The sequence below is a fragment of the Vanessa atalanta genome, chromosome 10 (genome assembly GCF_905147765.1).
Source record: "Vanessa atalanta chromosome 10, ilVanAtal1.2, whole genome shotgun sequence".
In the NCBI taxonomy this organism is placed as follows: domain Eukaryota; kingdom Metazoa; phylum Arthropoda; class Insecta; order Lepidoptera; family Nymphalidae; genus Vanessa; species Vanessa atalanta.
In genome coordinates this window covers 9,884,558-9,910,901 of record NC_061880.1, presented here as the reverse complement: position 1 = coordinate 9,910,901, position 26,344 = coordinate 9,884,558, and the positions used below count along the sequence as shown (strand labels likewise).

The following is a 26,344-nucleotide window of genomic DNA, read 5'->3' as shown; positions in this document are numbered from 1 at the left end:
ATACCACATAAAATAGAAGTTAAATAATAATACATTCAAGTAGAAATCGTCAATATTGTATGCTGTATTCGAAATTTTATTATAGTTATATATATAACCCCCTTCTGATTCGTATTTATTGTAATGCTGGGACGACAAAAAAAAAGACAGTGCATGTGTGGTAATGTACAGACGGTGTCACAGTACAGACAGACTGATAGATCGCTCGATCTAAATAACAAAATTTAAAATTGAATGCCTTATGTTTTAAGCATGGAAATCAGTTTTTAAACATGTTTTTGAGTAAAAGGTACTCGTTACAGTGTTTTAGGATTTTTTTGTTCGTCGTTACATAGATAGTGAACCGTGACCGTGAATGAAGGGGCAAGGCAATGGGTGTTAACAAAAAAATTGAATTTGTAAATAATATCTTATATGTGTTTATTACTCATTTTTATATAAAATAAGTACACTTTCTTTAAATATATAAGTATATAATAATAAGTGACATGTGTGACTTAAGAAAGTTAAAAGTGTTTAATAATAAGTTTATTAAAAAATTTTAAAATTATACTATATTTCGGAATTATTTTTTTAGTTGGCTTTCTTAGTTGGCAGCCCACATACAAACATTGAATCCTTAAATAACAAATTTTCAATCATATAAATTTACAAAAAAATATAAATATATTCAGGCTTAGGTTATATCCATAATACATAACGAAATATGTAGTGGTAAAAATATTATTGAAAATGAAAATGTTGTATGAAATTTAGAACTTGAAATACTTAAAATTAGTATACCAACATAAGCGACACAATTGTTGTTCACATGGCGCTACGCAAGCGCTTCGTACTAAAACCGGATATGAAATAATCAATGAAATTACATATAATATTTAAACGTAATATAGAAATGCTTAAGTCACTTGCAAGCTAAAAGGCAATATATTTATTATTAAGATATGAAATATTTTTTAAAGAAATGCGAATATGAACATATTAAATAAAAACAAATAAATAATGAATAGCTCTTTCAACTATGTTTAAATACCATAGACAAAAAATAAAAATGCATGAATAGTGAATGCTTCCGCTTATCGTGCTTTTTACGATTGGCAATCAACTTCACTCGTAGTAGATTTATCTTTTCTTTATTAGTTTCATTGTGAATGGTATTGTTCGTCATGGAAAATTTTTAAAGATTTTTTTGTTCAATACAACTTCACTCTGTGTGGTGTAGTTATTTAACGAAATTGTATTGCAATTGAAATAATTATGATAACAAAAATGCAATCACAAGCAAATGTTGCCGTGCCTCAATCTGTCACGACACAGCCTCAACAAATTGTCGGCGTTCCTGCTAATGCCGTGATCTTGAAAATGTCGGAGATACAACAAATATCTACCGTGGGTATGTATAAAGTTTTTTTTTTTCGATATAATTTGTTTACTAATATGAATTTCATATTGACAATGCATAATATCATCGATTTATTTTTATTTTACAACACGATATCTTGTCATAGTCCGGATACATTACGCATACTGTTTTATTAGGACTGTTGGAGCTCGCGCACAGAGAGTATCAAGCTGGCGATTATGATAGTGCGGAATTGCATTGTATGCAACTATGGCGTCAGGACGGCACCAACACGGGAGTTTTGTTACTGCTGTCTTCCATACATTTCCAGTGTCGACGATTGGATAAATCCGCTCATTTCTCAACACTGGCTATTAAGCAAAATCCTTTATTGGCTGAAGCATACAGGTAAATCGACATAAGAAGCTTTTCAAATGTTATTCCTTTGTATTTTAAGTTTTTGTTATTACTAAGAATAAGCAGTATTTTTTTTAGATTATTACTAATATTTTGATTTTTATTTATTTGATGTATACTACTATTAATAATAATACTTTTTATGCATATTGATCATATGATCACATTGTAATAGAGTTATTTATGACAGTTAATTAGTAGGAATTAAACAATTTTCGTTATTGTTCCTGTTTTACAAAATTTCAAAAATATAATTTGGTTAGCAGTTAAACAATATTTATTTTGTTATAGTAATCTCGGGAATGTCTATAAAGAGCGTGGTCAGCTTCAAGAGGCTCTTGAAAATTACCGTCATGCAGTGAGGCTAAAGCCAGACTTCATCGATGGGTACATCAACCTGGCAGCAGCACTTGTTGCTGCTGGAGATATGGAGCAAGCGGTACAGGCATATGTTACTGCACTCCAGTATAATCCTGTAAGTTTACAAGTTTATTACATTTATTTTAAAATAACAGCCTGTCAGTAGGGCACTATTTGTGTCTATTCTCTGAATGAGAAGGATTGGAGGTTTTTCAATGAGACATATTGAATGTGCATGTGGCAGAAATTAATCACCATCTCTTTGTTTGCCACTCACCAGAAGATGATTTAATATAAATAAAAATAAATCATATAAAAATTAAAAAGTTCTCTAAGTACTACCAGTGTTATTGTTTACTTAAAAACATGTGTTATTTGGTCTATTTCTTTTTTTTTTTAACAAAATGACATATTATTTTTATATACCATAGTTCTAAGCAATCCAGTGCACTGGAACTGTGTGATATTAAAATGGTGGTTTAGAATTGTTTCTTAGATTCTTACCTTTATGAAAATTATATTTACAGTATAATGAGAAATTCATTTAGTATCAAAATTGAATTCTTAAAGTTATCACTAGATTAGCATTAATTGAATAGCAATCTAATAAAAAAATTGTTCCTTTTTATAATAATATGGACATTGTGATTATAATTTTCATGATTATTTTCTTATGTTACATAAATAAAATCATTAATATAATCAAATTAAATTAAACAATTGATAATTCTTTTAAGTGTATTTAAAATGATTTTATCTTAGAATTTAAACAAAAAAAAAATGTAACATACGTACGGAAACCACAGCTTGTTTTTTTTATACAAACAAAAGTTACGATAACATGATGAAGGTCATCATTCAATGTAAATAAACAAAATCATATTTTACTGAAACAACCAGTATTCACAATTTTATGTTAGCCCTGAATCACTAGCAATAATTGTATTGAATGCATAATTTATATATGACAGTCATGCATATTAAAAGTACATGCATGTGATCTAATGTAAGTTAATTACTATTGAGACAAACCCATTGTTAAATGTAGTTACATAATATGTATTTTCTTCATGAACATTTATACCTACATTATACATAAAATAACCAGCCGTAAATGTCTCACTACTTAGCTAAAATACCTCGTATTTAGGAAGACTTGTAGTTTTTTCTACCGTGTGCTCCCATTGACACTTGGTGGATATATCACACAATTTTTACATTACATCTTATACACTTATATCCTCATAATATTTCACTTCATCACTGAGCATTAGATGAATTATACAATTCATTTATCACATGAAAACTCAGTGATGCATGCTGGGATTTGAATCTAGGCTATATTTTAATCTAGATTAAAATAGATTTATAGTAGATTTATAGTATGAATGTGTGAACATGTTATATATTATAACATGTTCACACATTCACACTTTCAAATGTGATTGATTTGAAGCTTTTTACAATTATTGTTTATTAATTCCATGGCAGATGTTGGCTATGGCATGTTTATATGATGCATTCGGTTTTTTTCTCATTAAGGGTTTTTTTTTACTTTAAATTATTTGTCATTAATAATTTTGAAAAAAACACAATGTTACCACTGCCTAGCCGAATTATGTGTTGCTTTAATTTGCTTGCCCTTGATTTTGCCATTCTGCTCAGTATTTTCTTCCATTAATCTATCTCTATTTCTACTGGACTACTGCAGCTGCTATTCCTTGCTTGCATGTGTCATCCCTTGTGTAGTTATTTTCTCTTACTGATTTAATATATAATATTTATATAACACTTGTAATATGACATTAATCTCTAGATTATTTGTCCTTAAACAGCTACAGACAAGTTAGAACTTTCTCTTATGTACTCATTTTGCGTTCTTTGCTCCACACAGTAAGCATTTTTATTGTACACACTACATATTCACTTATCATCTGTCACCTCATTTGCCCAATTTGCAAGGACCGTCTATTTTTTTTAAGATGATGTAGCTATGTCTTTGTAATATGTGTAGCATATAAATACATACAGTGAGTCTTGAGCATAACATGCTTACTATTAAAATGTAGCAGCTACCTTGAATATAGAACAACTTTTTTCAAAAAAAAATTTTTTCCTATAATTATATCCAAGACGATCTTTACTTGTACCGTAATATAAAAAATGTTATGTACATATTGTTAGTTGTTTGCGTAACGTGTACCCAGAGATAAATTGTCTCATAGCGTTGAAGGTCACGGCATTAATTTCCTGATCTAACAATAACCATTGTAGGTGTATGCCAGATTATATATAACTGATTATAGTATGTATGTATATTTAAACTATAAAGAGCTGATATGGTCCATTGGTTAGAATACGCGAAACTTAACCGGAGGGAATTAGCTCTAATCCTTTCATATCTGAAATTTAATGTGTTTATTACGTGTTTATAATTCACCGTGATTGGTGGTTATGGTAAACTACGTGAGGAAACTTGCATACGTTAGATGCATATTTGTAACATACGTATCAATTAACTTAAGCAGCATGGTCGAATTACCAGAAAACCTCCCCCCCAAAAGGAGAGGAAGTCTCATGATCAGCTCAGCAGTGCGATATTTATAGGCTGTTATTTTTATAGACATCGTTAGTAATATTTAAAGAATCTGCTTTTTTATATCGTAAAGTTTATCAAATTGATGATGATGAAACACTTCGAATTTACTAAATAAATAAATAAATTACTCGACATTTCATAATAAAAGTTTTTATGACATATTAGAGGTGATCTTTTTAAAATAAAATATGTTTAATATTTGTATTTTCTTCTTTATATTTAAAAACCAAGTTTAAACTAGCACTTTAGAATATTTTATTTTAAATTATGTAAATCAATGTCAGATGTTTATAAAGATACATTTAAAGAGACGATTTCATTCAAAAGGTAATATGTATCAAAACTCAAACAACAGAATCGTCTAGTATTACGTTCGAGCTTGTTGTGAGTTTTCTATTTGAAAATTGTACGCCACAGTGAAATTTAATATTGTTACAGGATCTCTACTGCGTTAGAAGTGACTTGGGCAATTTGCTCAAGGCCTTGGGACGTTTGGACGAGGCTAAGGTAAATATAATTTTGCTCTGCGCTTTCTGGTTTGCTCCGAAGTTAACAGGATTTCCCTTATTTGTTGCATTTGTCTTGAATTCAATTAGAGTACTCCCTGTTTCTTCAGCGTACGTTGCAATTGCGTAAATATTTGATAATGCATTAAGCGTATAATTAATACGACGGTTAAAATAGCTTCGACAAAGCTGTTTGAGTGTTTAATGTTTATATTATGGTAAAATGAACTCGGAAAACAGTATTTGTGGAATCAATTATAATTGTCGTAAGAACAAGATGGAGACCGCAATATTTGTATTATAAATTATGTTTCCAACTTGTTCGACGTAATAGTCCTGAGTTGGCGCAAAATATTACAATTATAAAAATTACCTGTGATATTTTGTGACCGCTGCGTTGCGTAAAAATCTATAATAATTTTTCACATATTGTATAAGACAAAAACTTTATTTACACTTTCTTGTTTGCAAATTATAGTAATTTATTTATTTTACATGAATTTAAAACAATGTGTGGAAGGTTGAAGTGTCAAGAGGGAGTATTCTAAAACCGTTAAAATTAATATAACACTATTTAAAGAAGCATATTTCCTGTTGTCTTCAATATATTCTTTTATTTTTTCTTATGCTTGTAGTGATTTTAATTATACATTCAAGGAGGATCAAAGGAGTCAGTAGCAATTCACTTCTTTAGTGGTACGACGTAGTGAGTTATATTTATTTATACAATATGATTTTATCATCTGCATCACACTTTGGCAACTAACACGCTCAAAGACAGCGTGAGATGAAAATGATCCTCTCGAGTCGAGACATGAACATGATTTGCAATGTTATAACCTGTAAGACGACAATCGGCTGAACTAGTTTGACTCAAAATCGACTAATTCTGTTATATTTTCACAAGGTGTTGACTGGTAAGACAGTAGGTGTGACCGGTGCTGTATCTTGGGTTATGGTTGGTACAACACTCGCTATCCCGCTGCGATGACACCATTCTATCTGCTGCAGGTAAAGTGTTAAAGGTTTGCAAGAAATTGTTATGAACAGGTTTATTGGACAACGCGTGCTCTTTGACATATCATTGTCGTGACCATCCTCAATCGGTTAGGAAGTGGAAGCGCTTACATTTTGGATATTCAACAGGTGCTATGCAATATTTTAATTTATAAAATATATTTTTTAGCTTTAGCAGAAATGGGTCGTTTGCATTTCCTACTGATGTTTGTGGCAATCGGCGTAGTCTCGTAACGTAGGGCGCGTTTGGCGTAATTCAACTAGATATTTTGATTGGTATTAGATGATTCGTTTTGTATTTTGATCATCTGTTGCCACTCAAAGCTGTGGTGTAATTATAAACTTTGGCGTAAATGACATCTCAAAACATCATCAATGTAAAATCCATTTTTAGATCTACTTTTAACATGTTTACTTTTCGTGTGCGTAGGCATGTTACTTGAAGGCCATCGAAACGAGGCCAGACTTTGCAGTGGCATGGAGTAATTTAGGATGCGTGTTTAACGCACAAAGTGAAATTTGGTTGGCCATACACCATTTTGAAAAAGCTGTGGCATTGGACCCGAATTTTTTGGATGCTTATATCAATTTGGGAAATGTACTTAAGGAAGCAAGAATTTTTGACAGGTTTGTTTTCAAAACTATATTATGTCAATGTTTATTTTTGATATATAGTCTATAACTATTTACTATTTTTATAGGGCAGTGGCAGCTTACCTTCGAGCTCTTAATCTATCGCCGAACAATGCAGTTGTTCACGGTAATTTAGCTTGCGTGTACTACGAACAAGGACTCATTGATTTGGCTATTGACACCTATAGACGCGCTATAGAACTACAACCTAATTTCCCTGACGCATATTGTAATTTGGCCAATGCGCTCAAAGAAAAAGGACAGGTGGCAGATGCAGAAGAATGTTATAACACAGCATTAAGGTTGTGTCCATCCCACGCAGATTCTTTGAACAACCTGGCGAATATCAAACGTGAACAAGGATATATAGAGGAAGCCACGCGCTTATATTTGAAAGCGTTGGAAGTCTTCCCTGAATTCGCTGCAGCCCATAGCAACTTAGCGTCAGTTTTGCAGCAACAAGGAAAATTAAATGAAGCACTCATGCATTATAAAGAAGCAATTCGCATTCAGCCAACCTTTGCGGATGCCTACAGTAACATGGGTAACACCCTTAAAGAAATGCAAGATGTGGCTGGAGCCTTGCAATGTTATACGAGGGCCATCCAAATCAACCCCGCATTTGCCGATGCACACAGCAACCTTGCTAGTATCCACAAAGATTCTGGAAATATTCCAGAAGCTATTCAGTCATACAGAACTGCTCTCAAATTAAAACCAGATTTTCCTGATGCTTATTGCAATTTGGCACATTGCTTGCAAATAGTATGTGATTGGACCGACTATGAAGCACGAATGAAGAAGTTAGTCAGTATCGTAGCTGAGCAACTCGAGAAGAATAGACTTCCATCCGTCCACCCTCATCACTCTATGTTGTATCCTTTGACACACGAATTCAGAAAAGCCATAGCAGCTCGACATGCAAACTTGTGCTTAGAAAAGGTACAAGTTCTCCATAAGCCGCCATACAAATTTCCAAGAGATTTACAGAGTCGTTTGCGAATTGGATATGTTAGTAGCGATTTTGGTAATCACCCAACGTCCCATTTAATGCAATCAGTACCGGGTTTGCACGATCGCAGCAAAGTAGAGATCTTTTGTTACGCTCTAAGTCCTGACGATGGTACTACATTCCGTTCAAAAATAGCTAGAGAGGCGGAACATTTTACCGACTTATCTCAAATGCCGTGTAACGGTAAAGCGGCTGATAAGATTTATGGAGATGGTATACACATTTTAGTAAATATGAATGGGTATACTAAAGGAGCTAGAAATGAAATATTTGCCTTGAGGCCGGCTCCGGTACAAGTTATGTGGTTAGGATACCCAGGAACGAGTGGAGCTAGTTATATGGATTACTTAGTAACCGACGCAGTGACATCGCCAGTAGAACTAGCTAGCCAGTACAGTGAGAAGTTAGCTTATATGCCACATACTTACTTTGTCGGTGACCATAGGCAAATGTTCCCACACTTGCAAGAAAGACTTATCTTGAGTGATAAGGTGAAATCCCATAATAATTTGGGCAGTGTAGCCGACAATGTTGCAGTAATTAACGCAACCGACTTATCACCGCTTGTTGAGAATACTGATATTAAGGAAATTAAAGAAATCGTAAGAGCTGCAAGACCTGTTGAAATTTCATTAAAGGTAGCCGAATTACCTACCACAACACCCATCGAAACGATGATAGCCTCCGGCCAAGTTCAGGTGAATATTATACAAATATACTTCAGTTTTCTCTGGATTATAATATTTTTTTGAATCATAAAATACACCTAGATGGATATTTGATAAGTAATTAATATAACGTTATTTTCCAGACTTCTGTAAATGGAGTAATTCTTCAAAATGGTTTAGCAACGACACAAACTAACAATAAAGCGGCGACCGGCGAAGAAGTACCCCAATCCATTGTAATCACAACACGTCAACAATACGGATTGCCTGACGATGCTGTGGTGTACTGTAACTTTAACCAGTTGTACAAGATAGACCCGTTAACTCTACATATGTGGGTCTATATCTTGAAACATGTACCTAACAGTGTACTATGGCTTCTCCGATTTCCAGCTGTTGGTGAACCAAATCTTCAATCTACAGCTCAACAATTAGGTTAGTTAGAACTATATTTTTTAATCGGTATTTCAATTAAATAGGAGAATAATTATTTTGTATTAATGAGGTTTTGTATCAAAAAACTAATATAGTAACTAATGTAAAATTTTGTTTTCTAGGACTACCGCCCGGCCGTATTATATTTTCTAACGTAGCCGCCAAAGAAGAACATGTGCGTCGCGGACAACTTGCCGATGTGTGCCTAGACACACCTTTATGTAATGGACACACAACAAGCATGGATATACTTTGGACTGGTACTCCAGTTGTAACCTTGCCTGGAGAAACATTGGCATCCCGGTAATTAATATTGACAAAAGTTCTTTCTTTAAAGTGAAAACGGACCATACGAATTATAGTTTACTTTTATTATTATCAATTCATTAGTGATAAGATCCTTGGTGTGAATCCCGGTTTTAGACAGTGAAAACCATTCTTCTTTCTGTCTAGAATTTCTTAGTTAGCTTGAAGCAAGGAATACTTCCTTCCATGCTTTTGGCATATTTAACTGTCGGTCATATTTCTTATTATTATTTTTTTCTAGTGTGGCTGCATCACAATTAAACACTCTTGGGTGTCCAGAGCTTATTGCTAGAACAAGGCAAGAATATCAAGACATAGCTGTAAGATTGGGAACAGACCGTGAATAGTAAGTGAACTCATACTAATTTTCTTTGGTGGATCCATTAAGATATTTGTATTACATCATCCAAGATACTTAAATATATATTTCAATTTTAGTTTAAAAGGAATACGAGCGAAAGTTTGGACGGCGCGTATGGACAGCCCGTTGTTCGATTGCAAAGCATATGCCTCAGGTCTTGAGATGCTTTATAATAAGATGTGGGCGAGGTACGCACGCAACGAGCGCCCGGACCACATACAGGCTATAGACAAATAGATATCGCACGGTGAACACAGTGAGTGGACGTCTAAGAAACGCCGTTGGTGCTAAGTGAGTGAAGTTTTAAGTGAAGGAATATAAGTGATTGATGTGACTTAATGTCAATGATGCTGTGTGTCACTGATAAATAATAAAACATAGATTGACGAGTGATTTTGGTTTGGACAACCATTTTGTCCCGGTTTTTTCAACGGTATTTGCTTAGACTTTTCTAGTCATACAGACGCATGTAGTCTCGAATTGTTCTAGAGATAATACTGACATGGAATCTAAATATACTAAGCAATAATTTATTATGATGTTACTGTGGCCTTGATTGCACAATTTTGCAATAATTTAGCTATTACGTAAAATGACATTGCAAGATATTCTGGCAGTAGGTAAATGTTATCCTTACTTGTTATGGTATCTTGTATAGTGATAGCATCAGTGAATATTTTTAATTACTTAGAACAGAGAAACTCCATTATGCTTTTTCAATTTTTGCAATATTATTCTATTATAATAGTAATAAATAAAATTGAAACAAATTACATGATTGAAACCAATGTTATTCTAACTGTAATTTAACTGGTTGTAGAACAATCTGGTTTTGTCCATAATAACCCGACAATATTTATTGAAATGTAAAATATGATTATTAATAAAATTAATTAGTTCCAAAATTAATTAAGTACCAGTGTAAATTTAGTAATTATATTATTGTCAGCCAAAATGCTATAAATGTACAAAATAATGCAGCATCATAGAAAGGTTAGAATTTTTGGGATTTAAATAATTTGAAAGCAATAATACATATACAATGTAGAAAATTATAAATTTGCTTTTAAATCAGTGAAATAAACTTGGTAGATCATCAAGTTTGAAAGTGAAATTGTGGCAAATACTTTTTTTTAATTCATGACACAAAATGATATTATTGTAAAATGCATATTTTGTCAATCAGACTGATGGTCGACCAAATTTTAAAATTGTGATGTTTCTGCCTTGTCTGAAATACATGTTTTATGGTAGGGTTGCCTAGTGGGTTGCACAGAATAAGAATATTTATAAATTGATGATTGAGAGAAGTTTTAAATTTTGTTCCATTTTATTATGCTTCGAAACCACATTATTGATTAGTTAATCAACAAAAATGTTATTCTTTATTTGTTCTACACTTTATAAGGTGACCCTAATTTATGCTAATCATTATGTAAACCAATTTAATTGTATGTTGCGAGACTGAATTGTCCTATTATGTAATTCAAAAATAAAAGTTGTATTTAGTTCCATGGTTAGTAGCTTATTTACAATATAAGCAAATAATAAATTGTGATTGTAGGTAAAGTATTTTTGACTTAATATTAGGTTACATTGATAAAAACTGATAGAAATGAAACAAACTATTCCAATCCAATAATAAATAAACAAATGTTATTTACATATTATATTATTATGAGCAGTTCTTGATTATAATATATATGTTTATTTATAATACAACACTTCCGCTTTACTTATTTCCATATTAGATTTACATAAAATTCTGACAAATTATTAGATATTCAATAGATTATTTAAGATCTCGTTTAATTATATCACATCAGTTTATTTGCCTCCTGACTGAGACTCCCGTGGTTGGAAAATAGACTATACATGCTTGTAGAGTTTGAAATAATTATTTAATCTATTAACATTTGTTACGAGATGATGGAATTTGAAGACAAATTTCAAAATAAAGATGAGTATGACGTATAGTTGGTGATAGTCTTATCCTGGCATTATATAAAACATCGAATTTAAATTCAAGATCGAATGTTATATAGATATAAAACCACTAAAATGGAATTGTATTGTATATGTAAGGACAATCTTAGAAGTAGTGATTAATATGATAGTTTCATGTCGCCATGATTAAGGCTTGATATAGGCTTCAGTAAAACATTAATGATGACTTTTTATATAGCTTTTGAGTAATGAATATTTATTTCATAAGACAATAAGATAGACGTTCATATTAGTCAATCGATTTATGTGAAGTTATGTATGAAACTGATAAAACAACTGAAAGGCATGTTTTCATGAAATTGTGATATTTAAAACAGTTAGGAAAATGTTATTTGTGAGAGAAATAATCTTTCGCGTGTTCGATGAAAAATATCATTAAAGTAAGATGGATGATTTCATAGGATTCCTGTTTACTAATCTTTACGATTTTTTTAATGTAAATACTTTGTCTAAGTTTAGGTAAACTCCGCGTACAATATTAAATTGTCACATATTAATGGTGTTTTATTTAAAATGTGTTCCTCATTTTATCCAACTTCATTCAATAACCGTCTATCTTCCATCATTAAACACCCTACAGTAGTTAGCTGCATTAATTACTTATAGGTACAAATTATTTTATCATTCGAGCAGTTTTAATCGTCAGTGTATTTTCAACTGAGGTTTGCCTTTGTCTCATTTTCGGGTGCAGTGTGAAAGCTGAACTGGTTGTCTTTTTCTTTTTTTTTCTTCACCCATTGAAAACTATCAGATAGTAATCCGGCCGGCTGTGGGGGACTGCGTTATGTGGGATTTTGTGTGCTTATACACGACTAATTATATATTATTCCATGTCTTTCCTCGAAAAATGCTTACCTCTATGTTAGTATAATGAGAAACATGTTCAAGCGATCTCTTCGCCCGTAGGAATATCCATTTTTTCTAAATTATTTGTTCGTATATTTAATTGTAAAAGGTAAGAATAATGTAACATTCGAAGACTATCAGAGGCTATTAAAGTGTCTACTAAAACGTTAATATTCTTTGGTTATTTGCATCTTATTAGTTTGGATAACGATTAATACTTTATCGCAATTAAATTTGCGAATTTGTTGTTACAGGTTGTTGCTATTTTTTTTCCATTATTTTAATTATATGCAATAAACTTATAGTGTGAGTAGTAATTAACAAGTGGTAATACTTTATAATACAAGTGATAGCCCCTTTTGAGGTTAGCAAAAATGCGTCTGTTTATTTTAAACATATTGTTTTTGTCCGTGATTTTGTAGATATTTTGCCATACTAAACTGTCTCAAAGAAAAACAAAACTTACATTACAGTTACTTCTTTATAATATATATAGCACAGGTGTTAAATTATTCATACATATTTGATGTTGCTCGGACTCGAATCAGTTCAAACTCGGTCAAGGAACAGAAAATTACTCAAGTATTAAACGTATTCGATTAGTGTACATGAAAAAAATTTTATACGTGCTTTTGTATCGAAGTTTTAAAAAATAAGGAGTTTTAATTAAAATATAACAATAGTAGTACTGTATTATAGTTAAGTGATAAGAAATTATACATTTATTATGAGTAGTTAGAGTAGGTGCAAATGTAGGCTCTAATTTTATATATTATGAGCATATTTGATTCTAGTAAATTTAAATACTTTTATGCCCGGAACGTGTCTTGTTGAATGAATGGAAAAAATTTGATTCAGCCGTTTTCAGAGTATTTGTATAAAAGTAGTTTTAATGATACATACATTTACATTAGATATTACATATTTATTTGAATTTTTTATGCATTACTTGTTATTTATTTTAATTATCTTATTTAATTTATTTGAAATTATACATAGCGGAAATCTGCGTCGCCGGTATAGGTTCTATCTTAATATACATTCATTTATTTTTAAATCTTGTATCCTACGTGGCCAATAATTTTAATTAAAAAAATAAGTTTTATGAATCTATTATTAGTTAAATGTTGATATTTATAACCTAATTTTATGTCAAAGGAATATCTTACAAATTGAACCAAAGTCACGTAACGGTTTCCGTTTTGTACAGAAGTCCAAAACTACGGGGGTTACTTAGTATGCGGCATTAGAAATGCGATGGTGCGGTCTGTTCCCTACAAGCTGACGCGCATTCATGGCATTTCATTGTACGCGGCAGTCGCGGGCTCGCCGCCGCGGGGGGATCGCGTCCGCACCGACCGTGCACAATGCTTCCCACGAACCGCTCTATTTACTACGCTCATATTCATTGTTATCGAATCGTATCCGCATACTACTCGGTGCCCGAACTTTAATATGACCGCACGCGACATACGAACCACACTTTCATTCATCAAAACGAGTTGACAAGTGAAAATGAAATGGACACAGTGCAGCATAAAATGATAATTAACGTGATATTCTTTTGTTTGGTGATGGGCGCGGCGCTTACGGAAGCGCCAGACGCTGCAGATGGTTGTTTCCGAGTGCCCGGTGAGAACTGTGTGGAGTGCAATGTACGGACACTGTCGTCGGACCGGGATGTGATCGGTTCGATGCACTCGGATGGCGCGGAGAGGCTTGCGATCCGATGCGGCTCGCATCTTCTCGAGAGCACGCTGAAGGATCATTATTTCGGAAAAATGCAAGGTTTGACGGAGATCACTTTGAGTGATTGCAAAATTCTTCGTCTTCCAGGTAATGTCTTCGAGGGTCTGCGAGGTCTCAAGACTCTAAAATTACGTTCCATGAATAATAAATGGGGCCATAACAAAGAGTTGGATCTCTCTTTAGGAGCTTTTAATGGATTAAGAGAACTTCATACCTTAGATTTGGGATACAACAACATACGAAAGATCCCGTCGGACCTGTTTTGTGCACTGGAAAATATTATTTCTCTTAACTTAACTCGTAACAAAATCAAGTTTGTCGATGAATTAGGTTTCGGCCACAAATGTGGATCTACTCTGCAGACTATTGATTTAAGCTATAATGACATCATGTCCTTGCCAGCTGATTCTGAAATATTGCATTTACGAAGACTAACGCAACTATTTCTACAAAACAATAAAATAAGCGAGTTGCCGGGAGAAGTTTTCAGTGACTTACTGTCGCTAAAAGTAGTGAATCTATCTGAAAATGCTATAAATTATTTACCAGAAGGTTTATTTCAAAATACGAGAGAGATTCGAGAAATATATTTAAGTTACAACGAATTGGAGATTATGCCTAAAAAGTTATTTAACAGACTGGAACAATTGGTCGTGTTAGACCTTTCAGCAAATAAATTGAAAGGTGATCATATAGAAGCTGAAACGTTTGGTGGTCTAATAAGATTAATTGTACTCGACCTGTCACACAATGCCTTCACTGGGGTCGCACAAAACATGTTTAAGGATTTATTTTTTTTGCAAATACTTAATTTAAGTAATAACTCAATTGGATTTATTGAAGATAATGCGTTTTCACCTTTGTTTAATTTACATACGTTAAATTTAGCAGTGAATAAACTTCGGACTATTGAAGATCATGTGTTTAATGGACTTTTTATATTGAATAAATTAAACTTGAACAACAATATTTTATCGTATGTTGCTGAAAACGCATTCAGAAATTGTTCTGACTTGAAGGAGTTAGACTTAAGTTCTAATAAATTGACGAAAGTTCCCGAGGCGATTTTGCAATTACCATTCTTGAAGTCGTTGGACTTGGGAGAGAATTTATTAACAGAAATTTCAAACAATTCGTTTCAAAATTTATCCCAGTTGACCGGGTTGCGTTTAATCGACAATCAAATTGGAAATCTCACTTCAGGAATGTTTTGGGGTCTACCTAGTCTCCAAGTACTAAATTTGGCCAAAAATAAAATACAGTCAATCGAAACCGAAACCTTTCAAAGAAACGTGCAATTGGAAGCCGTTCGATTGGATGGCAACTTCGTTTCTGATATAAACGGGGTATTCGTGTCACTGACAAAGTTATTATGGTTAAATCTTTCTGAAAATCACCTAGTATGGTTTGACTACGCCTTCATACCACCCGGATTAAAATGGCTCGATATTCATGCAAACTTCATCGAAGTGCTTGGTAATTATTACAAAATTCAAAATAATTTAAACGTTAAAACTTTAGATGCAAGTCATAATCGTATAGTCACTTTAAATAAAATGTCTATACCGAATAGTGTTGAATTATTGTTTATTAATAATAATTTTATTTCGAGCATTGAACCAGATTCGTTCTTCGAGAAGAACAATTTAACTCGAGTCGATATGTATGCCAATGAAATCGAAAGCTTGGATATAAATAGCTTGCGCATCTCAAGAGTCGATGAACAAGCATTACCTGAATTTTATATAAGTGGTAATCCCTTTAGATGCGATTGTACTATGAAATGGCTTTTACTTATCAATTCTATTACTTCTCGGGAATATCCCCGAGTAATGGATTTAGAAAACGTTATTTGCAAAGAATCATATGTACGCGGTGTCAAATATCTTCCAGTTAGTTCTTTACATACTAAAGATTTTTTGTGTAAATATGATAGCTACTGTCCTGAAGATTGTCATTGTTGTGACTTCAGTTTTTGTAATTGTAAAACAGTTTGCCCTAATAATTGTTCTTGCTATCACGATTCAACGAAAACCACGAATGTTGTGGATTGTTCTGTAAAACAATTAGATGCGGTACCGCGGGACTTTCCGAATGGTGCAACTCATATATATTTAGATGGTAATAATTATAATGTACTAAACGAATCTGTTTTTAATTCAATGCATAAAGCAATGGTTTTATATTTAAACTCAAGCAGTGTTAATAATATAAAAAACGAAACATTCCGTAGCCTAAACGATTTACGGATTTTACATTTAGATGATAACAAAATAAGATATTTACGCGGTCTCGAATTTTCAAAATTGAGTAACTTAAAAGAATTGTATCTTCAAAATAATGTTATCGAGTTTATTTCAAATGACAGTTTTTCCTTTTTACTTGCTTTGGAAGTTTTACGCTTGGATGGAAACAGACTCGTAAACTATGGCTTGTGGCATTTGGACAATAACAAAAAATTGCAAACGCTGTTTGTTGGTAACAACTACTGGTCATGTAATTGTAAATATTTACAAGGTTTCCTAATGTACATATCGCAGAATGTCGAAAAAGTAATAGACATTCATAATCTATGGTGCTTAAATGACAACACGAGTCCAGCAAAAAAGCCATTAAATTTAAATGTAACTGTTTGTAGTGAAATAAGCGATACATCAATTATAAGCGCGTTCTTCGTCTCTAATAATATACCATTGTTGGCTTCGGCTCTTACTGGGTTTATGCTTATTTTATTAATATTAGCGTTAGTATTTACATTTAGATACGCTTGCAGAATGTGGTTGTACTCAAATTGCGGCATTAAGCTCTCTCCCTTAGCGGGAGCTTTTAACGATGCTGATAAGCTTTATGACGCTTATATTTGTTATAGTCCTAAGGATGAAGAGTTTGTCATAGAATCTTTAGCTCGGGAGCTCGAAAATGGCTACCCCTCCTATCATCTCTGTCTACATTACAGAGACGTGCCTCAGTTTGAAGCTACATATGCTCAGTTTCCTGATTTAGTGGTCGAAGCGACGGAAGCTTCGAGGCGTATTATAGTAGTTTTATCAAAAAATTTTATTTTAACAGAATGGTCGCAAGTAGAATTCAGACAAGCTTTACAGAGAGCACTGCGAAAAAATCCCCATAAATTAATAATAGTCGCTGTAGGGCTCGTTGCGCGAGATCCGGAATTAAAATCGTATTTCAAAACTGGTTTGGAGATAACGTGGAAAGAGAAACGCTTTTGGGAAAGATTACGATACGCAATGCCCTCCTCTAAGCGACGCGGTCACAAGTTGAAAAGACTTAATTATGGGAGAAACTCTAACACATACACAATGGACGCGTCTGTTTTAAATAGCACCTGTCAGACGCTTTGTGGTAAATCCGCTAACTCAGCGGAGCGCTCTCCTTGCGATAGGCCGCTGTCAGAGCACATATATTCCACTATAGATTCGGATTACTCATCCAATGATTTCCAAGGTCGTCACAATCAGCCGCAATCCGTGGTCTTACAACATACAGTTCAAACGTACCTGGTTTAAAGAGCCTAGTAATTGTTATCAGAACGATCTCATGTAATGATAGGCATTGCTAAAATTTGCTTAGTTGTGAATAAAATGTAATTATTATCCCATTTGTAAATAGTCCTCATAGTGTTTGTATAGTTATAACTTTTGTACAATAACGATACCAAATTTCGCATTTCTGTTCGATTTGCTTAACATATTTATTGCATTTTGTTTGATAGATAATTTTATGAGTATTAATTCGAAAGACTGTAAATTATTGTGTAGTTTTTAATAAAATATGGCTGATGTTTGTATAGTCATGTAATAAATGAAGTTTATGACTGCGATTATTTGTTTCATTTGTTCCTTTTTATTAACAGAAATAATTATGATTAACCTATGTGTTATAAAACTAGTACATTTTATTTTATCAATGGAAAACGAATAAACTAAATATTTATAGTGTAAAATCCTTTAAGCTGCAAGCCTACTTAATGCTGAGCTTGTAATAAATAAAACGAAACTGTGTACTGCCAAGCGATATTTCATTATTTTTAATTCGACGAATCTTCAAGCAAATTGTTCTTTTTCATTAATATTTTAATCCTAGTATTTTTCATTTTGGTTCATCTCTTAAGAGGCATTTAATGTTTTCATTTAAATAAATAATAATTAAGGATTTCAATAGAAATTTCAGCAAACTTATATTTTCCTGTGGGCCGGTGTCAAATGTCTCTCTACCTGTAATTTCATTACTTTATTAATTTCATTCAAGAACAATAAAAGATTTTTTTTCCATGTAGGTTCTTTTTATTTATTTTCGATATTGAGTGTCACCGATTTACAAATAAATACAAGTGAAAAAATTTAAAAAATATTAAATGAAATAAATGACTTCAAGGATCTATAAAAAAAATTAAATGAATACCTAATGAAAATAGAATTACATTATGTCAGGAAGTTGTGACCTCTTAAATCTAAATATAAATGTTTAATTATGTTACTGGAACTGTTTGTGTTAAATGCATATTTTTTATTGTACAAATATGATTTACTAGGTTACTATTATTATATTCGTTTCTTATGACTTTTTACTGCTATAAAATTATTTCAGTTAGAATAACATTTATCGTTAATAAAAGTTTACCCATACAACAATAATTCATTTAATAAATTTTATATTTTTATAAGCATTTCTGATTATGAACAAAACTCCTTCTTGAAGCGTTAATGACGATTTGATTAAACTTATAAATCTTATTTTATATTTTATTTATCAAAAATATTTTCCATTAAGTCGAATTAAATTAAACTCATCATTGAAGTTTAACGAGTGACACGTAACACGTGTTTAAATAAACCACCTTGTTTTGCCTACAAGAATCATTGCTGAGGAAAATGCTTCATAACTAGTTGATTTTATTTGTGGTATTGATTTACTATACTATAATAAATATAATATTTCAGTCACGTGAAAGTTATTCATCAAATGAGTCGTTGAGTAACCTTAAGATATCTCAAAATATTTCTTGTTTAAATTTTTGAGTAAAAAAATATTTTTTTATAAAATATTATTTGAAAGGGTTTACAGTTTGCAATCGAAATCCCAACGTAAGAAGTCTATTAAAGAAACGAAGAGTATTCCTAGTCTGAGGGTCCACAAGTAAGTAGAAGGAAGGTAAGTGGCGTATATTTTGTTTAACTGTGAAAGTAATTAGGTTTAAATGCTCACATGTACTAATTTGTGACGTAAGTATAATATGATTCGCATTTTATATTTTCTTATGTATCTATTATAGTACAGAAAATTGAACACAACGAAAGACCAAATTATACAGTTTACAAGAAACCAAAATATAGTGTTATTTATTTTATTATAGAAATATAACTGGATTATTTTTTGTGCATTGTTTTCGGTAAAAATGTGTACGAGAATTTTTGAATGGATCTTTTCAGTAGTAAATTGTAAGGGATTGCACATGTTTCATCATTTTATAAAATATAATAAATCATATATGGCACACAAAAGAATATTTTAGAGAAATGCTGTTTCGTAGCGCAGAAAAGAACAATGAACTATATTTCGTACAGTATTTCTGTATTGATAAAGGAAACTCGCTGAGTGTCATGAAATACACACATACGTATATATGTATATGTGTGTATTTTATTATATATCTATACATAAATATAGAACGAGATGATTGAGTAATAATAGCAGCAACTTTCAAATCTAGCCAATCAGCACTGAATTTTCGTAAGTGTTAATTTGTGTTTATAATCCATCTCATACCCAGTGTTGAAGGAAAAAATCGTGAGGAAATCTACATCTCTATCCAAACCTTCCATACGTTTTCGTTAAGAGGAGACGAGGCATAAGCCTGTATAATATTAAAGGATGTTACTTTCATTATATTATTTGATTTTCAATACATATTCTATACCTATATAAAGTATTTCAGCAATCAGCACTATCTTATTCACATTAAGTATATTATATACACATTTTAGTAGGTATAGTATATACACATTAGTAGTAAGTTTCATTTTTTTATGAGATAGATAGGCGGACTGGCAAATGTGCCAACTGATGGTAAGTGGTCACCACCGCTCATAGACTATAGCGCTGTAAAATTTTTTAACCACTCCTTACATCAGCAATGCGCCACCAACCTTGGGAGAAAAACTTTACTAAATTATAAACAGTATTGCTACATGGCGGTAGAATATACGATGAGTGGGTGGTACCTACCCAGACGGGCTTGCACAAAACCCTACCACCAAATTAAAATCATAATTTCATACTGTATTAATAATAATTTCATTATAATTTTTCGTAACGCCTTTTTTACGTAATATTTCCTTCAAACTTCTCTCATCAAGATAACTTAAACAATCAGAAAACGACATCAAATTTAACAAGATCCAAGTTTAAGCTTAGGGTAGCAAAGTCAATAATAACAGTCGAAGTTGATTATTGAAATTGTTTCCTCCCCGTGCGAGTAAGGCAATTGTCGCCGATTTAAAATTTTTAGTCTGAATAGCCCCCCTAGTGGATGTATATTCAATTTATTGCTTGTAAAACGACTAGCTAATTTAGAGTTACATTTTATTGTGTTAACTTAACTACTTTACGACGTGAGAGGCGCCGCGGGTGGAACTTGGCGAATTAAGAAAAGGGCGCTTATACTAGTACTGTTAGTTACATTGTGTTCATACGTCTGTGTCAGTATAAATACACATGTAGATAAATAAGATAATTAGCGAAATTATGTTCTTTATTTCATTACTAGATAGGAAATTATTGTTAGGTTTTAGTTTTAGGTCCAAAACTGATGATTTAAAAATGTTTTTTTTTTTTTAAATATTTTTACGAGCTTTGCTATGATTGATTGATTTGGTTGGTAAAGAGTTTTTATTCAAAATAAATTTTAATTAAAGAATGTAAAATTAAATGTTCGCTGTTTCGCCCGAGGTGCCGCTGTTAGCCAATTATTGAGACGCATTATTACACCAATTTGATTCGATATGCAATATACGTTAACGGCACAAGCTTTATTTTTAAGAATGGTAGCTCGCTTGAAAATACCTTAAAAGTTTTTTGGTATCAAATAACATTGATTGCATATCATAACTAAAGCAGGCAGTAGATGGACCTTGGTGTTGCGGGCCTCAATCAAAACGTGCTGGATTCGTCACTGCGTTGACAGGCTAGCAGTGCGACGCAACATTCCTTCTATGGAACGAACAGAACTTTTTATTTCCAGAAATAATACTGAGTAGTAGGAATAATTTATTAATCAGTAATTATGGTAAATAAGCACACATGCACACTTAATCAAATAAGATAATACGTATTTAATATTCATAGTATAGAATATTCTTTTTTATTGTGATCTGTTAAATTTGTTTGAGGTATATAAACGAAATAATTTCGAATTATAATATTAAAGCTATATATATATTAAAAAAATAAAATTTAATCAATTCAAACATACTCGTATCAAGAAAATACTAGTCATGTTCTCGAGTTAAAACAACCTACGTCTCCTGTTCTCTTCCAAGCGAAAGTTTACGTTTGTTATGCGTTTTAGTTTGCTCCTCAAAGTACAAAGTTTCATATTCGTATTTACAGACAGCACGCGTCACGGCGCCCGAACGCTGTTACGTGGTTGGCTCGTGTGTTTTCAACCTAACTTTGAACCAATCTAAAACAATCTTTACGGTCTCGTAATACGAATTATTCATTTACACAAAAGGAGTGGAAGTCGATTTTACCATTGAGCGATGTAAAACTTTATTAGTCATACTTGTGTAATAAAGCGACGGGGTGTGTTTATATTTTTATAGCCCTCAGTCTCAGCATGTTTGTATATTTAAGTGTTCTTTTTCGTTTATATAAGGTTCATGAGATAGTAGTATCCCATATAGACTCAATAAAAACGTTACTACGTTTTTATTGGTGTTAAATAATTCTTATTACTTTCTTTTTAATTAAAAAATATTAAAAATATTTAATTTTTATAAGTACGTAGTATAATTGTACACAAATTATATGTTAAAATAAAAGTAAATGTATCTGAACCGTTCGATGTTCACGAGAAATCAATTTTTGTTGTTAAATTATGCCGATGACTGTACTAGTGGATCTAGAACTCATAAACTTTTATTAATGAAATATTGATGCGTAATGTTTTACGAATTGCAAGCGGTCGATCGGCGTATGAAAAATTCATTATCTGCATAGAATTAGAAACTATTACAACAATAGTAGGTACTGTTTTATCGTACATAAGTGGTCGTTACCGTGGGTTTTCGAATATACGTTACAACGGGAAAATTAAAAATAATAATATTTATTGAATATAATAACGAGTTTTTTAAATTATAATTAGTGATACACATTTATCAATAACTTGTTCTTTTGCAAAAAATTTACAAATGTTTTAGTTTTCTTTCTTACTCAAGCCTGGTCAGAATTTTTCAATCAATTAAAGTTGGTATTCACGTTATATTGATCAGAGAACTCGTAATTTTTCAATCACTTGAAAAGTACATTCATTAAGTTTTAAAGTTCTGATCAATCATACCGACAAAAGTTTGTGAAAATTATAAAAATGTTTTAAGGACACGAATATTTAGGTATTAAATAAGGCGTTTTATTTCTAAAGGCCAGGTCTAGGGAGTTAAATTTTCTAACAGCCCTCGCCCCAAAGAAAGCTTGACTGAACACAGGTAATTTTTCAAAGGGAGCCCTTTGAGACTTGAATAATCAATAAAGTCAGTTTAGTCCTATGATTACATAGCCTAACTTTGGAATTCACATCAGGGGTTAGATTTTTTTTAAAAAGATTATAAAGTTTTTCTTTTTTGTACGAAGATATAATTGTACGTCTGTATTATTTTTTTATTCAGTAGCCTTTTTAGATCAAGGATGTCTGGATATCTGCCAAATAATTTATAGAACTTCTGGTATTACGTATTTATTATACTAAACGAACTATAAATAAAGTCACTACCACGTTTGCGTAGTGGCAGTTAGTTAATAAGGCTACAGATCAGAAAAATCTGGCCAATTAAACATATGAGGTTATTAGGAAATATTTACAATTCTCACTAGTTCTAGGAAACTTCGTAAAGTGAAGCATCGGAAGCTTTCCTTTTGGGTTGAATTGCAGTCCCAATAGATGAAGACAGTGCACTTGCGTATATATAATACGTCCATATATGTATGTAACACCTCCTACTAAGCTAGGAAGTAGTCTTTATAGGGCACCGTGAGTGAAATCAGACAGAAGGACATACCATCATAACAATGATTTTGAAATTTATTTTATTACTCGTTTCAAAGATGGCAGGATAGCGTATTCAGTATACACTCTTTAACGTCGAATCACGTAAGGGCAATTTGATTAAGATAATAATATTGAACATTATGTTGCAGATATTTCAATAAATATGCTATTATATCATGTGTTTGGAGTACATTCATGTTTTTTTTCGTCTAAATGTCTTTAAATGTGGTAATAATGTCCCCGTACGTTTCATCTTGATACGGTTCACGATACCGGAGCGAAACGGCGGCGGAACATGGAGAAAGTTTCTGCCTACTGGTAATATTTCATTCAAGTTTGCGTGGAGGCAGCATTTGGTAGACATTTTTAATAATGAAAGTTTAATAAAGTTCTTATATATCATTGGGATACATACGACATTTTTATGATAAAAATAAAATGGGTATTCAATTGGATGTCTGTTATGTACGATGGTTATTTTTATATATCATTCATTTCATTGGTGATAAATAAGGCATATTACTCAATAGAAGATTATATTAAAGATAAAAAAGCGTGGAGTTAGTATTTATTGATTTCTAGGCAGGATATATAAAAAAAATTTTGTTCTTTGTACATACTCTGTAATTAAAATGATAGAAAACAGGAACTACTGAGATTCTTGCCGGTTCTTCTCGGTATAATCTACTTTCGGAACAGGTGGTAGCTTTACATTTATTTCTACTGTCTCTGAAAAAACATAAACATAAAGACTTATGAGCCTATTCGAATAAAGAATATTATGATTTTTATTTCATTTATTTCATTAGATATAAAACTAGAGAAATAACCTATATCATGGCAACTATGGCATTAATTTAAAAAAAAAAAGAGATTATTTTCCTGCTAATAAATAGGCAAAGGCACAAATATGATACAAATTTTCATTAATCTTAAAATATTATTTAAAATAAATTTGTTTTCTATTATCAGAGACTAAAATAAACCGTAAATTCCTCTTAAGAAACTAGACGTTAAACGACGTTGCTTCAGAGCGGGGTATTCGAGATCGCTAAATATATCTAAATTGGTCGTCAATGAGATTTAGACTACAATAATATGGTAATTAAGTGTAATATACATTACCATTTAACACGTATTGTTGTCGTCATCATTTTATCAAATAGCTAAATTCCTAACGTAGTCTTCATTGTCATTCGAGAAGCGCTTGGAGATGGTAATTTTTATTCTAGGAATCTTCAATTCGCGATAACTGGGCGATAAGCAGAATATATGACTCGATCATTGGCGCGTGGCTGAGACGTGCATTGTTTTACTACAACCCTAGAACAAAGGATTCTTAAGAAATGTCACCAACTACATCAACAAAATAAAAAGCGCTAAATGGCAACTCTAGTACTATTCTGTAAGATCTCACTTCATATATTTTTCGAGAAATTTCGAAAACCGACTTTCGGAGATACTTTATTTTTATGTGTGTATCCGTTAAATGTCCGTTTAATATTATAATTATAACTGTCGCATATTACTTTGTGACATTTAACGGACGTCGTCTGCGGTGTATTTCCAGTTTGGTCTCTCCGAATACCTCTACAGATAGTAAAACTAATATTTTTCTAATAATACCTAGATGTATATAAGTATTTAAAATTATTTAAATACATCATGCCGTAAGGCATGATGTATTTTAATAATTTTAAAAAAAAAAAAACGTTAAATGTCCGTTTAATATTATAATTATAACTGTCGCATATTACTTTGTGACATTTAACGGACGTCGTCTGCGGTGTATTTCCAGTTTGGTCTCTCCGAATACCTCTACAGATAGTAAAACTAATATTTTTCTAATAATACCTAGATGTATATAAGTATTTAAAATTATTTAAATACATCATGCCTTACATCGCCAATGCGTCACCAACAAGAAGTTATATCCCTTGTGTTAACAATTACACTGTTTCACTTACCCACCACCATATCCTACCGCCAAGTAAAATTAAGTGCAGTTTTACCAACGGACATGCCATTTTTGATTTTTACTTTTATTCTGATAATGCGATCACAATGTCCATTCAATTCAGAATTCTCGCGTCATACTGTCACAGTAATTGCAAGCTGTAGTTCGATTATGGCACCTATGTCATTTTCAGTAAGAGTTACGAAGATCTGTTTATACTGATGGTTGTAAACAATATAGGGCAATGTTCTTATTCTTACGTCATTTCTTTATAAAACTGAATTATTTTAAGTCACCGTTATTTCCTATTCAAAATTCGAATGTTTCTAATTTTTGTTAAACAAGATATTTAATAAGAACTTTTTGAATCTCCGGTAGGGTATCTTGTACATTTGTGTCTAAAGAGGTTACATTTGTACCGAGTTTCAACTTGAAGACCGAAGCCTTGCCAAAGAGAAATTTCAATGTAACTGCTCAGAAATTTTCCTAAACAAATGTAAAACTTTATCTAAAGGAACAAGATTTTGTAATTACAATCTCATATTTTTAAAAAGAAAGCGGAAAGACATTTTTTTATTTCTTATAACACAAATTTGAGACACAATAAATTTGGAAAATGTCCCTTTTACATAAAAGTGACAGTTGAACAATGGCAGTCTTTTCAAATTAAAAGAAGTTTTTGAGCGTTTTCCGCAACGCAGTGATGCAAGTTGGTAGATGTCCATGTGCCAGAAATTCATTCGACACGTGCAGATTTCGTTCATCGCCGAGCACGAGATGAATTATTAATACAGGTTATTATATACCTACCAATAAATAAAAATGTTAAAAAAAATAATT

At 32.0% G+C, this 26,344-nt stretch overlaps 2 protein-coding genes across 3 annotated transcripts; both read left to right on the top strand.

The window, feature by feature from the left end:
* Positions 1–1,105: 1,105 nt before the first annotated feature.
* LOC125067023 (UDP-N-acetylglucosamine--peptide N-acetylglucosaminyltransferase 110 kDa subunit) lies at positions 1,106–12,160 on the top strand. 2 transcript variants are annotated; one of them, XM_047675393.1, is made up of 10 exons: positions 1,106–1,393; positions 1,540–1,750; positions 2,051–2,234; positions 5,157–5,225; positions 6,672–6,868; positions 6,943–8,584; positions 8,698–8,989; positions 9,112–9,292; positions 9,537–9,641; positions 9,734–12,160. In XM_047675393.1, exons 1-10 carry the CDS (start codon positions 1,258–1,260, stop codon positions 9,891–9,893), a joined length of 3,177 nt encoding a protein of 1,058 aa, XP_047531349.1. In that variant the 5' UTR covers positions 1,106–1,257; the 3' UTR covers positions 9,894–12,160. The 2 variants fall into 2 exon arrangements, with proteins under 2 accessions (XP_047531349.1, XP_047531350.1); XM_047675394.1 differs by lacking the exons at positions 1,106–1,393; positions 1,540–1,750; positions 2,051–2,234 and adding an exon at positions 6,132–6,235.
* Positions 12,161–13,829: 1,669 nt separating this feature from the next.
* LOC125066955 (toll-like receptor 7) lies at positions 13,830–17,689 on the top strand. The gene is made up of 2 exons (XM_047675292.1): positions 13,830–17,330; positions 17,528–17,689. Exons 1-2 carry the CDS (start codon positions 14,030–14,032, stop codon positions 17,548–17,550), a joined length of 3,324 nt encoding a protein of 1,107 aa, XP_047531248.1. The 5' UTR covers positions 13,830–14,029; the 3' UTR covers positions 17,551–17,689.
* Positions 17,690–26,344: the final 8,655 nt, after the last annotated feature.